This window comes from Primulina tabacum, chromosome 6, assembly GCF_025594145.1.
Source record: "Primulina tabacum isolate GXHZ01 chromosome 6, ASM2559414v2, whole genome shotgun sequence".
Taxonomy (NCBI): domain Eukaryota; kingdom Viridiplantae; phylum Streptophyta; class Magnoliopsida; order Lamiales; family Gesneriaceae; genus Primulina; species Primulina tabacum.
In genome coordinates this window covers 41,422,421-41,434,114 of record NC_134555.1, presented here as the reverse complement: position 1 = coordinate 41,434,114, position 11,694 = coordinate 41,422,421, and the positions used below count along the sequence as shown (strand labels likewise).

General features: G+C 30.0%; 1 protein-coding gene across 2 annotated transcripts; it reads left to right on the top strand.

Annotated features, from left to right (window-relative positions):
* Window positions 1-3,300: 3,300 nt before the first annotated feature.
* LOC142549618 (LEAF RUST 10 DISEASE-RESISTANCE LOCUS RECEPTOR-LIKE PROTEIN KINASE-like 2.1) lies at window positions 3,301-6,511 on the top strand. 2 transcript variants are annotated; one of them, XM_075658666.1, is made up of 4 exons: window positions 3,301-4,306; window positions 4,608-4,661; window positions 4,771-4,809; window positions 5,199-6,511. In XM_075658666.1, the coding sequence occupies exons 1-4, from the start codon at window positions 3,463-3,465 to the stop codon at window positions 6,299-6,301; spliced, it is 2,040 nt and encodes a 679-aa protein (XP_075514781.1). In that variant the 5' UTR covers window positions 3,301-3,462; the 3' UTR covers window positions 6,302-6,511. The 2 variants fall into 2 exon arrangements, with proteins under 2 accessions (XP_075514781.1, XP_075514782.1); XM_075658667.1 differs by having other exon boundaries at window positions 3,302-4,156.
* Window positions 6,512-11,694: the final 5,183 nt, after the last annotated feature.

The following is an 11,694-nucleotide window of genomic DNA, read 5'->3' as shown; positions in this document are numbered from 1 at the left end:
GATTTTAGTACACTAATTTTTAAGTTTCATTTATTTTCGTCCAATCTTTGATGTGATCAGTGGCGGAGCCAGAAATATGGCTCCGACCGAGCTGTAATTTTAAACTCTAAAATCATTTAATATTTTAACTTAATCTATCTGGGCTAATATCATATTATTCAAAAATTATACAAAATTTACATGTACATTTTTTAAAAAAAATAAAATTGGGCCACCAACAAGAATGTGGCTCCGTGTCTGAATGTGACATTGAAAAATGATGACTTGACATTACTGTAAAATGCTAATGCTATACCAGACAATCTAGCAACAACTATTTTCCTGACAAAATTTATGAGCAGGTAATAATTCAAGAAAAATTTGTCAAAGATTGAAAGAATTTTTAAATTGTTACGATGTCATTTCAAAAAAGTGTAAAAAAAACTACTTTTTTTTATATAATCCGGTATGTTAATGAAGCCCTTTCTTGCATTTAAAAAAAAAATCAAATATAATATAAAATTAATTGAATCTTCCCCCTTCTTATTTAATTTCCCATCCCAATTAAATTATCATAATTTGTTTTTTCGATTTCACACTCAAATAAAATAATCATCACCTTTAATCTTTATGCTTCGAATTTATTACAATTTTTGCGCATCGAATGCGTGTGCTTTACGTTGCGGTGGGCCGTCGTTGTGGAAAAGTTTTATTTTATATGTTATATTTTTGTAAAAAGCCTACTACCATGTATAACTATATAAGTTCATCAGTAAGTGTTAGTGTATTTTCTTTTTTCAAACAAATTAAGTGTTAAATTATTTAATTTCTTAAATAATATGATGCCAATTAATTTTGTGAAAATGTAATGTCCAGTTAGCATATGATATAAAGGTATGAATTGAGGTATGTCTGTAATAAATAGCCATTCAAAGTAATGGTTTTGTTGAAATATGAAAGGCAAAAATTTGTGTGATACGGTCTCACGGTCGTATTTGTGAGACAGATCTTTTATTTGGGTCATCTACGAAAAATTATTACTTTTTATGCTAAAAGTAATACTTTTTATTGTGAATATCGGTAATGTTGACTCGTCTCACAGATAAAGATCCGTGAGACCTGTCTCACAAGAGACCTACTCAATATGAAAAGTGGCTTGAACGCATAGTTTCCAAATAGAATCGTAATTGTAATATAAATATAAATATATTTGTTTGTGTTTACTAAACTGCTGTGCCCTACATGAGATTTTTTTGGCTTGAGGTGAGTAAAAAAATTGATGTCTTTAAAATTTAATATTCATATATTTTTTCATAGATAAATATGATATTATAATAATAATATGAATGCTAGGAATGAAAAATAAACAAAATATATCATGCAAAATAAAATGTCTTAAGAAAATACTGATAAAAACAAGATCATCCAAACAAAATATGAAATTTATGTTTCGAACAAGTACATAATCAATTGAATATTGCTCATCTTAAAGTTTCGGAAGCGAAAAATATTGATTAAATTTGGATGATCAATTTTCTTGACCATTTTTTTCTTGATCCATAATATAATCAAGTCATTTAGTTTTTCTTGTAACATAGTTAATCGAAAATAAGTTTTGAGCGACTTTAACTTGAAAAAACTCATTTTGCCATATGCAAATTTTGATGAATCACAAAAAATATGCAGCCAAATGTCCGAAAATTATCTGAAACAGATCAATAGACAGAGAAATAGAGTAATATCGAGCTTGATGGTCATAGAATAGTTGAAGATTTGTTTTTTTTTGCACTAACTCATGCGATATGTATTTCAGTTACGAGTGACATTAAAAAAATATAAATTGAAGTTGTGACCAGTGACATAGCCAGAAATACGGCTATACTCGAACTAAAATTCTAGAATCTTTTAATATTTTAAATTGATCTACCCTGATAAATATAATATTAATCTAAAATTATACAAAATTTACGTATAAATCACTGTGACTCCGCCAGTGGATGTGACTTCAAGTTTTCATCATGGGTTACTGTTCATTAATCATTATTTATGACATAAGTTCATATATTAACTGTATTATTATAATATACTAGTAATTTGGAGACCCGAGACGCCTGCCTCATTTTTTATACATGTGCGAGATTGCTACAATAGAAAGATATTTAGGAAAGAGAGAAGAAATATCGCACCCTTCTCTTTCCGTGTTAATCTAAAAGTCGGCTCATATAGAATTTGATCATTACCAGATAATAATTCGAATTAATTATGGTCCACTCAATTTAGTATAGATATACATATGAAAGAAAGAATTATTATTCCTGCAACTCAAAGATTGTTCAGTTGGACTGATTCTATTTATTTATCTGACCCTTTATCCAATAATTTAATATAAGAGAAGAATTTCAATATTTAGTGTGATTAATTTAACTTAATGTGTTGAATTCCATCCATCAATATATATATATATATATATATATATCGTGAAGAACTTCAATATTTAGTGTGATTAATTTAACTTAATGTGTTGAATTCCATCCATCATATATATATATATATATATATATATGTGTGTGTGTGTGTGTGTGTTCACTATTTTTTAGATGAAAAATAATTGATACTCTTTTTTGAAAATGTAATTCACCTATTTCTATATTTAAAAAAAACCTAATTCAAAATTAGCTCAAAATGATTTATAAATTATATATAATACAACAAACAAATATATTGATACATGCTCTAATTTATCTAATAAATAGAATTAAAAACACATATATATATAACAATTTCACTCAACCAATATAAACAAGTCAATTTAACGGTAAAAGATTCATTTAAACATTATATCAAATTATATAAATATTTTAGAGTAGTTCTCTTGTGAGACGGTTTCACAAATCTTTATCTGTGAGACGGGTCAACCCTACACTGATATTCATAATAAAAAATAATATTCTTAGTATAAAAAGTAATATTTTTTTATGGATGACCCAAATAAGAGATCTATTTCACAAAATACGACCCGTGAGACCGTCTTACACAAGTTTTTGTCAATATTTTATGTATAATAATTTTTATAATAATATCCTCGTTCGCATCTAGGATTCAAGGAAATATTATAATCTATTCTATTATAATCTATTATATTATCCTCAAGCGCTTAAAGCTTAATCCAGTAAAATCAGACAGCAAGTCCGATGAAATCAGTGAGAGAGCGTTGCTATTTTTGTACTTCTCACGAAAGATTGAATGTTACTGCGTGTAACGAGTGTGAACAAAATAACATATGATATGGTATGGGCAACAAAACTTTCACATTAGATTATGAATATTGCACGGCTGCCCCGCAATGTCCTGTGCGAGTCGAGTCAAACTTTGGGAGCTAGCTAGCTGGTCTACGATGAAGCTTCTTGATCACATGCAGTTGGCGACACTTTGGTTTTATTAAAGGAAAGCCAAAATGATCGATAGACCATTATTTTGTGCATAATGAATCACAGGATGGAGCAGAACATGTACTACTTATTTCATTTCTTCATTTTTTTATCAATATTACCTTATACTCACTGCCAGCGGAACGAAAAATGTCGGCAGCCTTTTCATTGCGGTGGTATCCGCAACATAAGCTATCCCTTCTGGGGATCTAATCGCCCCGAGATTTGTGGCTTCCCAGGATTCGAGTTATTGAATTGCCAGTTTGATGCCCCGCTGCTAAATATCGATTCAAGAAGCTATCGGGTCCTGGAAATCGACTTCGTATCTCAAACTCTCAGGGTAGCAAGACAGGACTTATGGAACACTACATGCCCAAGTGTTCTGCATAGCACAACACTAGATTCGAAACTTTTCGAGTTTCCTTCGGTTGACAGCTATGAAAACGTCAGTTTATACTATGACTGCAAAAGTAAGACTGATCCGGTCCAGGCGATAAATCTTCAAAACCAATTTACATGTGATGTGGATAGGGCCAAAACCGTGAATCTTTTCGCGCCAGGGGAGCCTTCCGGGCTGGGATCCAATATAATATGCAGCAACAATATTTCAGTTCCAGTAAGCCTGTCTGCTGCGCGGGCTTTATCCGCTCCTCTGGCTTCAAAAAATGATTTGCGAGATGCTCTTGCAGGTGGGTTTTCGGTCCAATGGTTGGACAAGATTAACAACTGCGAGAGTTGCTTGGAGTCAGGTGGGGTTTGTGGGTATGACCCGGATTCATGGTCGGTTAAATGCAACAATACCAAGAGCACGGTGGCGGTGGTGAGCGGGGCAAGGCCTACTAGCCTCAGTAACCTTGATCAAAGACAGACTATACGGGCAAGCCTCCCTCCCAGTCCAGGTATTGCATGCTTGATTAATCTGTGATCAAGCTGGTTTATGAGCAGGACCGGAGCCAACGGGGAGGATAATTGCTCAATAAATTTTTTTAAAAATAAAATCAATTTAATTCCAAATACCTTCTTGCCATAAATTCATGTCGGAAGGCTTTTGAAGTGCTAAACTTTTCATTATATCATAATTTACGTGGTACCGAGATTAAACTTATAAATTAAAAATATTTAATTTTCAGTATTCACTCTACACCTCTCGTTAACATCGGTTACTTAACTATGATTTTAAAATGGCTTGTTTTTTGCCAGGTTTGGCTCCTGCCGAGAGTCCTGGTCCCTCCCCTAACCACACCAGACATCATGGTATGTTCAACTTATTGTTTCGATCTCTACGTTTCAGTCCATTTCAATCGGAAAAATTTATCTACTTTAGGTTGTCTAATGTGAAGAAATATTGGCTGCTTTATACTAGGTAAATCCGGGCTATCTATTGTGGAAAAAGTTCTAATAGGTAACTTTTATTGGCAAAATGACTTTTTTGTTCATTAACTTTTTCAATTTGGGGTTTAGATGCATTAAGTTTCAAAGTTTGATTTTTATATATTAACTTTTAATTTTCGACTATTTTGCTTTAATAGCCGGAGCGACTTTCACAAGTCAACAGTTTTTGATATGACGTCAACATTTTCGATGTCATGTCAACATTTTTTGTTGTCACGCCGCATTTGGAACAAATAGCCGAAAATTGAAAACTAGTATATCAAACCAAGTTTTGAAAACTTAAAGAACCAAAATTCGAAATTGATCAAGTTAGTGAACCAAAAAACTATTTACATGGTTTTATACTGTCCATTAGTTTATTGGACAATAACTTATTGCGTCCTGCTATTTTATTTTCAGGGATGGTCATATTTGTTGCAACGTGTTTAGTAATATGTCGAACGAAACATCACATTAAAAGATTTCTAACTGGTTTGTGTCGTGAAACTAATCCCAAAGTTGAAAATTTTCTACTCAATAATGAATCTCTGGCTCCAAAAAGATATAAATATTCCGATATCAAGAAAATAACCGAATCGTTTAGCGATAAACTCGGAGAAGGAGGATATGGAAGCGTATACAAAGGAAGGTTACCAGATGGGCAATTTGTCGCTGTCAAGCTATTGACGAAGACAGAAAGCGATGGAGAAGATTTCATTAATGAAGTTGCAAGCATCAGCAAAACTTCCCATATCAATATTGTAAATCTATTGGGATTTTGCTCTGAAAGGAACAAAAGAGCTTTAGTCTATGAATTTATGCCCAACAAATCTTTGGAAAAATTCATCAGAAACAATGGATCGATCAATACCGGTTGTCAACTGAATTGGGAAACGTTGTATAAGATTGCAGTTGGTGTTGCTCGAGGTCTAGAATATCTTCACAAAGGTTGCAATACGAGAATTATTCATTTTGACATCAAGCCTCAAAATATTCTTTTGGACGAAGAGTTCTGTCCCAAAATATCCGATTTCGGGCTCGCTAAACTATTCAAGAGGAAGCAAAGTATTTTATCCACGCTCGGGGCAAGAGGGACGGTTGGATATATAGCACCAGAAGTTTTTTCCAGGAATTATGGAGTAGTTTCTCACAAATCCGATGTGTACAGCTATGGTATGATGGTTCTCGAAATGGTGGGAGCCAGAAATTTTGTTGGTCTGGAAACAAGCCAGGCCAGCGAAAACATTTGTTCAGACAAATTTTATGAGCACGTAATACTTCAAGAAAGCATGGATGACAGCAAAATGAGTGAAGAGGAAGATGAAGCGGCTAGGAAAATGTTCTTGGTGGGGTTTTGGTGCATTCAGACCATTCCTTCGGACAGGCCATCGATGTCTAAGGTTGTGGAAATGCTTGAAGGAAGTCTCCAATATATACAAATTCCACCAAAGCCATACCTATTTAACCCTCCCGTGTTGGGGCCAGGATTTTCCTCAATCTCTGGAAACGTCGATACTGGTTAAATATTTTCATCGGCATCAACGTGCAAATTTATGGTAAGTTTTTGCTGAAATTGTCAAAGATTTGTCCAAATATGCCTACTCCAATGGAGTCTTATTTGTGTATTTTTTATTTAGTGGTCAAGTTTTGTTGTTATTTTTATGGTTCTTCCCGTTGGTATATTTGCCTCGAAAAGAAGATGCACAGTAAACAGATCTCATCTCTTTCTTTTATATTGTTCTATTCCCTCACTTTCTTCATTAATATCCTATCAGTTTTTTTGATAAAATTAGAACACATGCATGAGGTATGTCCAAGCTCTCAAAATTATAATTAATATAAATGTACATGTTTATAATATAATATATCTATGTTAACATGTGTAATGTGCGTACGTGACACAAATTATTTAGTCTGAAAATCATTATTCTCTATATTATTAGTCAAATTATATGTGTACGTAATATATACATAGTCTATAGAAACACACACACACAAACAAATATATATCTATTATCTATTATAAATATATGAGTTTGAATTGTGAATTTACGTATATGTTCTTATCTTCATTAAATTATGTTTATTACTACATGCTTTTTGTTTGTTTTTCCTGACTATTAATTAATGACTTCTACAATAAATTAAAGAAAATCCTTATCTTCATTAAATTATATTTATTGATACATGTTTTTTGTTTGTTTTTCCTAACTATTAATGACTTCTACAAATGAAAATTTAATTACCATTTTTAAAATGAAATCTAAATTTATTTTTCATTTTTTGGAATGTCATTTGCACTCCATTTTTTTAAAAAATATATGTCTTTAATGAAATTTAAAATAATAGTAATAATTCATTTTCTAAAAAAACTTATATCTTTAATGAAATTCGAAATGATAAAAATAATAAATATATGTTTTTTATTTGTTTTTTTAAATTGTGATGTTACTATATTGTCCACAAATTATTGTTGTTGAGATATTTTGGTAATCACTGAAAATTGAAACATTTGAATTGTGTTTTTGGATTTCTGACAAAATGTTTGTCAACATATTATTTTTAATTTATTTTTTCAGTATCGTGAGGGATAAACACATTTATTACAATATATAAATATTATCATCTCTTTAAATTGATATTCACTTTCATTTTTGACATGTTATGAGTCTTGGCCAAATGAGGAACAATAAATTCAAGCAAACGAATACATAAAGTCTTGGGCGAAACCAGAATTATGTGGTAACCATAATTAAAATATAAATCAATAAATTTTTAGTGAATTTATCGATCTTAAGATGCATAAAAAATCTTATATGATAGTGTATAAAATTTTGTGATGAAATTTGCACACCATTTTTAAAAAAAATTTATACCTTTAATGAAATTAAAAATGATAACAATAATAAATATATGTTTTTTGTTTGTTTTTTTCCTAGCTATTCATGAATTCTAAAATAAATTGAAGAAAAATGAAATTTAGCTACCATTTTCTAGAATGAAAAATTTAGCTATCATTTTTTAGAATGAAATTTAAATTTATCTTCTATTTTTGGAATGAAATTTGCACTAAATTTTTTTATAAAAAATATATATCTTTAATAAAATTTAAAATAATAGTAATAATAAATATATGTTTTGGTTTTTTCCCATCTATTAGTGGATTTTAAAATAAATTGAAGAAAAATAAAATCCAACCACCACTGATTGGAATGAAATTTACACTCTATGTTTTTTTTTAAAAAAAAAAAAACTATATCTTTAATCTTTAATGAAATTTAAAATAAATAAAACAATAATGAAATTTACATTCCATTTAAAAAAAACGAACTATTTTCTTATTTTAAAAATAATTATTTTTGTTCTATTTATCTGTTGGGTGCAATAATTGTCCCTGCTTGGTAGAGCCATCGAAACGTGGTGCTTGAGCTGTTGTGCGGTTTAAAAAGATTTGAGTTGCACCATTACCACTAGCTATAGCTTTTGATAAAGTGGCGAGCGCTCGGTCCTACAATTAGTATCATAGCTAAGGTCACGGGTTCGATTCCCATTGATTACAATGAATACAATTATTGGGAGGGAGATTGTTGGGTGCAATAATTGTCCATGCTTGGTAGAGCTATCGAATCGTGGTGCTTGAGCTGCTGTGCGGTTTAAAAAGATTTGAGTTGCACCATTACCACTAGCTATAGCTTTTCGTAAAGCGAACGCTCGGTCCTATATTATCTCATTTTTTTGTTAGAATAAAATTGAAGTTTACGTTTTTGTTCAAAATTTTATAATTCTCCAATATTTTAGTAGGTCTTTGTAGGACCGAGTGCTTACCGCTTTACCAAAAGTTATAACTGGTGGTAATGGTGCAACTCAAATCTTTTAAACCGCACAGCAGCTCAAGTACCACGGTTCGATCGCCCTTCCAGCAGAGACAATTATTGCACCCAACAATCTCCCTCCCAATAATTGCACTCCTTGCAATCAATGGGAATCGAACCCGTGACCTTGGCTCTGATATCAATTGTAGGACCGAGTGATTATTGCTTTACCAAAAGCTATAGCTGGTGATAATGGTGCAACTCAAATCTTTTAAACCGCAATGCAGCTCAAGCACAACGGTTCGATCGCTCTTCCAGCAGGGACAATTATTGCACACCCAACAGTCTTTCGTAAGACGGTATCAAGTAAATATTTCTCAAAGACGAGTTGATATTTTTTATTAGTTAATGTTAATTCATTTAAAATAAATCAAAGAAAAATGAAGTTTATACACTTGTCAAAATTTTATACTTCTCCAATTTTTGAGTAAGTCTTTTGTGAGACGGTGTTATAGATATATATCCTTGATACGGGTCAATCCAGTCATTGCCATATTGAAAAACAATGGTTTTTCATAATTCGGGTTGGATATGAAACATGTTTCACAAAATTGCTCACGAAACAGCCTCATAGGAGTTTCTGTGCTAATTTATTTTTAACTTGAGTAAATTAACATCCATGAATAATGTAAATAATAATATTAATTAATACATATCTATTTGTTTGTTTATTTGTTTTTTTTACATCAATTAATCAATAAATTCTAAAATAAATTGAAGAAAAATGAAATTTATCAACCATTTTTTGGAATGAAATTTAAATTTAGCTTTCATTTTTTGGAATGAAATTTACACTCTATTTTTTTAAATATATATATAATAAAATTTAAAATAATAAAAATAAATACATGTTTTATTGTTTGTTTTTCTAAGCTATTAATGAATTCTAAAATAATTTGAAAAAATGAAACTTAACAACATTTTTGGAAATAGAATTTATACTCCATTTTTAAGAAAAACTATATATTTAATAGTATTTAAAATAAATAAAAGAATAATAAAATTTATGCTCTATTTTTTTAAAATGAATTATATCCTATTTAAAAAATAATTCTTTTTGTTTGATTTTTCTCTTCTTTTTTTGATTTATGAACTCTATCTTAATTATTTTTGGATGTCATCTTTGTTTGATTTTTTTATTAATTAATGAATTTAAAATAAATCAAATGAAAATGAAGTATACACTTTTGTTCAAAATTTTATAGTTTTCTAATTTTTGAGTATGTATTCTGTGAGCTGGTATCATGGATATATATCTGAGATATGTTGACCCGGTCCGTTTTCGGAGTGAAAAACAATGTTTTTCACGATTCGAGTCGGTAGGAGACATGTTTCACAAATTTGACCTGTGAAACAGCCTCAAATGAGTTTTTGTGCCAATTTTTATTTTTAACTTAGGTAAATTAACATCCATGAATAACGTAAATTATGTGAATTTACAGGTATGTCCTTATTTTTGTTAAATAGTATTAATAAATACACGTTATTTTTTGTTTTTCGGGTATTAATGAATTTTACAATAAATAAAAGGAAAAAAAAAATTTATTTTGGAATAAAATTTTAAGTCCATTTTTTAAGAAAAAATTATATCTTTAATGGAATTTAAAATAAGCGACATGATGCCAGGAGTACGCACAAGAACTTCCTAAGAGTTCATCAATCTCAGTATTACTCTCACTCATGCACGCTTAATCTAACAAAAATGAATGATAGTGAAAGATTAATCTTTTAATTCAAACATTTCTTGATCTTCAGGTCAAATGTTATATTTGTTACCCAAGACAAGACTTTTATTTCTTATAATTGTGATACACCGTGCCATATGCAAAGCTAATTATGAACATAATGAGAATTGCACTGTCGTGGGTCTCAATGGGCCAAACCGTAAAAATTTATGCATGTCAAACCCAAATAATTGTTTGGTGCCATGAGAGAACACTTCAAAAGAATGAAAATGAGTTTAAATTGGTTTGACGTGTAATAATTACTCTTATATACATCAAAGTGAAAGAAAATGAGGAATAAGAATGAATTCATATCTTTTTTTATGTGAAACAAATTAGTCTTATATCTATAGTTACTTAAAATAATTTTATAAGATTTTAAAATTTTTCTTATGTTTTTAAAATATTTTTTTGGCTCGAAAAATAAATTTTTTTAAAAATATTACAATTATCTTAATTTTTTTTTTTCGATTCGATGAATACTTGTTGAACTTGTAGCTACTTTTTCAATGATATAATTTATGTATAGAACTTTATAATTTTAAAATATATCATGAGAAAATCAGAAATTACGGTGGTTGTATGTTCCACACGTGCAAGGCACATACATGTCTTCTACTATATATATATATATATACATGTCTTAATAGATTCAATTAAATCAGATCATTTTAGTAAGTCCACATAATCATTTATGAAAGACTAAATAACTAAAATTTAAACTTTATCTCGTTCTAAATAATTTTTAAAGAAAGAAGATTATTTCGGTAAATTATGCGAAGCACTAAAGAGATTAAAGAAGTTCATAGAGTATGTTTTACTTAGTACACTTGCATAGATTTTCAATCAATAAAATTTATTTTAATGAGCAACGTAGTACCAAAATATATTATCTCCTATTTGTCACGTCAAAATATATGGAGTTACTCGAACTCGAAAAACTCAATTTTGATTTTTTTAAAAAATAAAATTAATATATATATATATACACACACACACTGACAGAAATTACTAGAGCTCGGCTCAATTATGGGTTCGAACTACTAACGAGCAGCTCGACTATTAAATAATTGATGAATTGTGGTTGATGATAATTTATATTGGAGTAGGTCTCTTGTGAGACGATCTCATGAATCTTTATCCGTGAGACTGATCAACCCTATCGATATTCACAATAAAAAGTAATACTACATAAAAAGTAATATTTTTTCGTGGATGATCTAAATAAGAGATCTGTTTCACAAAATACGACACGTGAAACTGTCTGATACAAGTTTTTGTCTTTATATCGATGATAACATTAGTATTATGATGAAGATG

Bases quoted from the DNA above. Each gene is read 5' to 3' on its own strand.
- LOC142549618 (XM_075658666.1), top strand. From the start codon at position 3,463: ATGAATCACAGGATGGAGCAGAACATGTACTACTTATTTCATTTCTTC. The intron at 4,662-4,770 runs GTATGTTCAACT...GCTTTATACTAG, and splicing joins TAACCACACCAGACATCATG to GTAAATCCGGGCTATCTATT. The intron at 4,810-5,198 runs GTAACTTTTATT...TTTTATTTTCAG, and splicing joins TGTGGAAAAAGTTCTAATAG to GGATGGTCATATTTGTTGCA.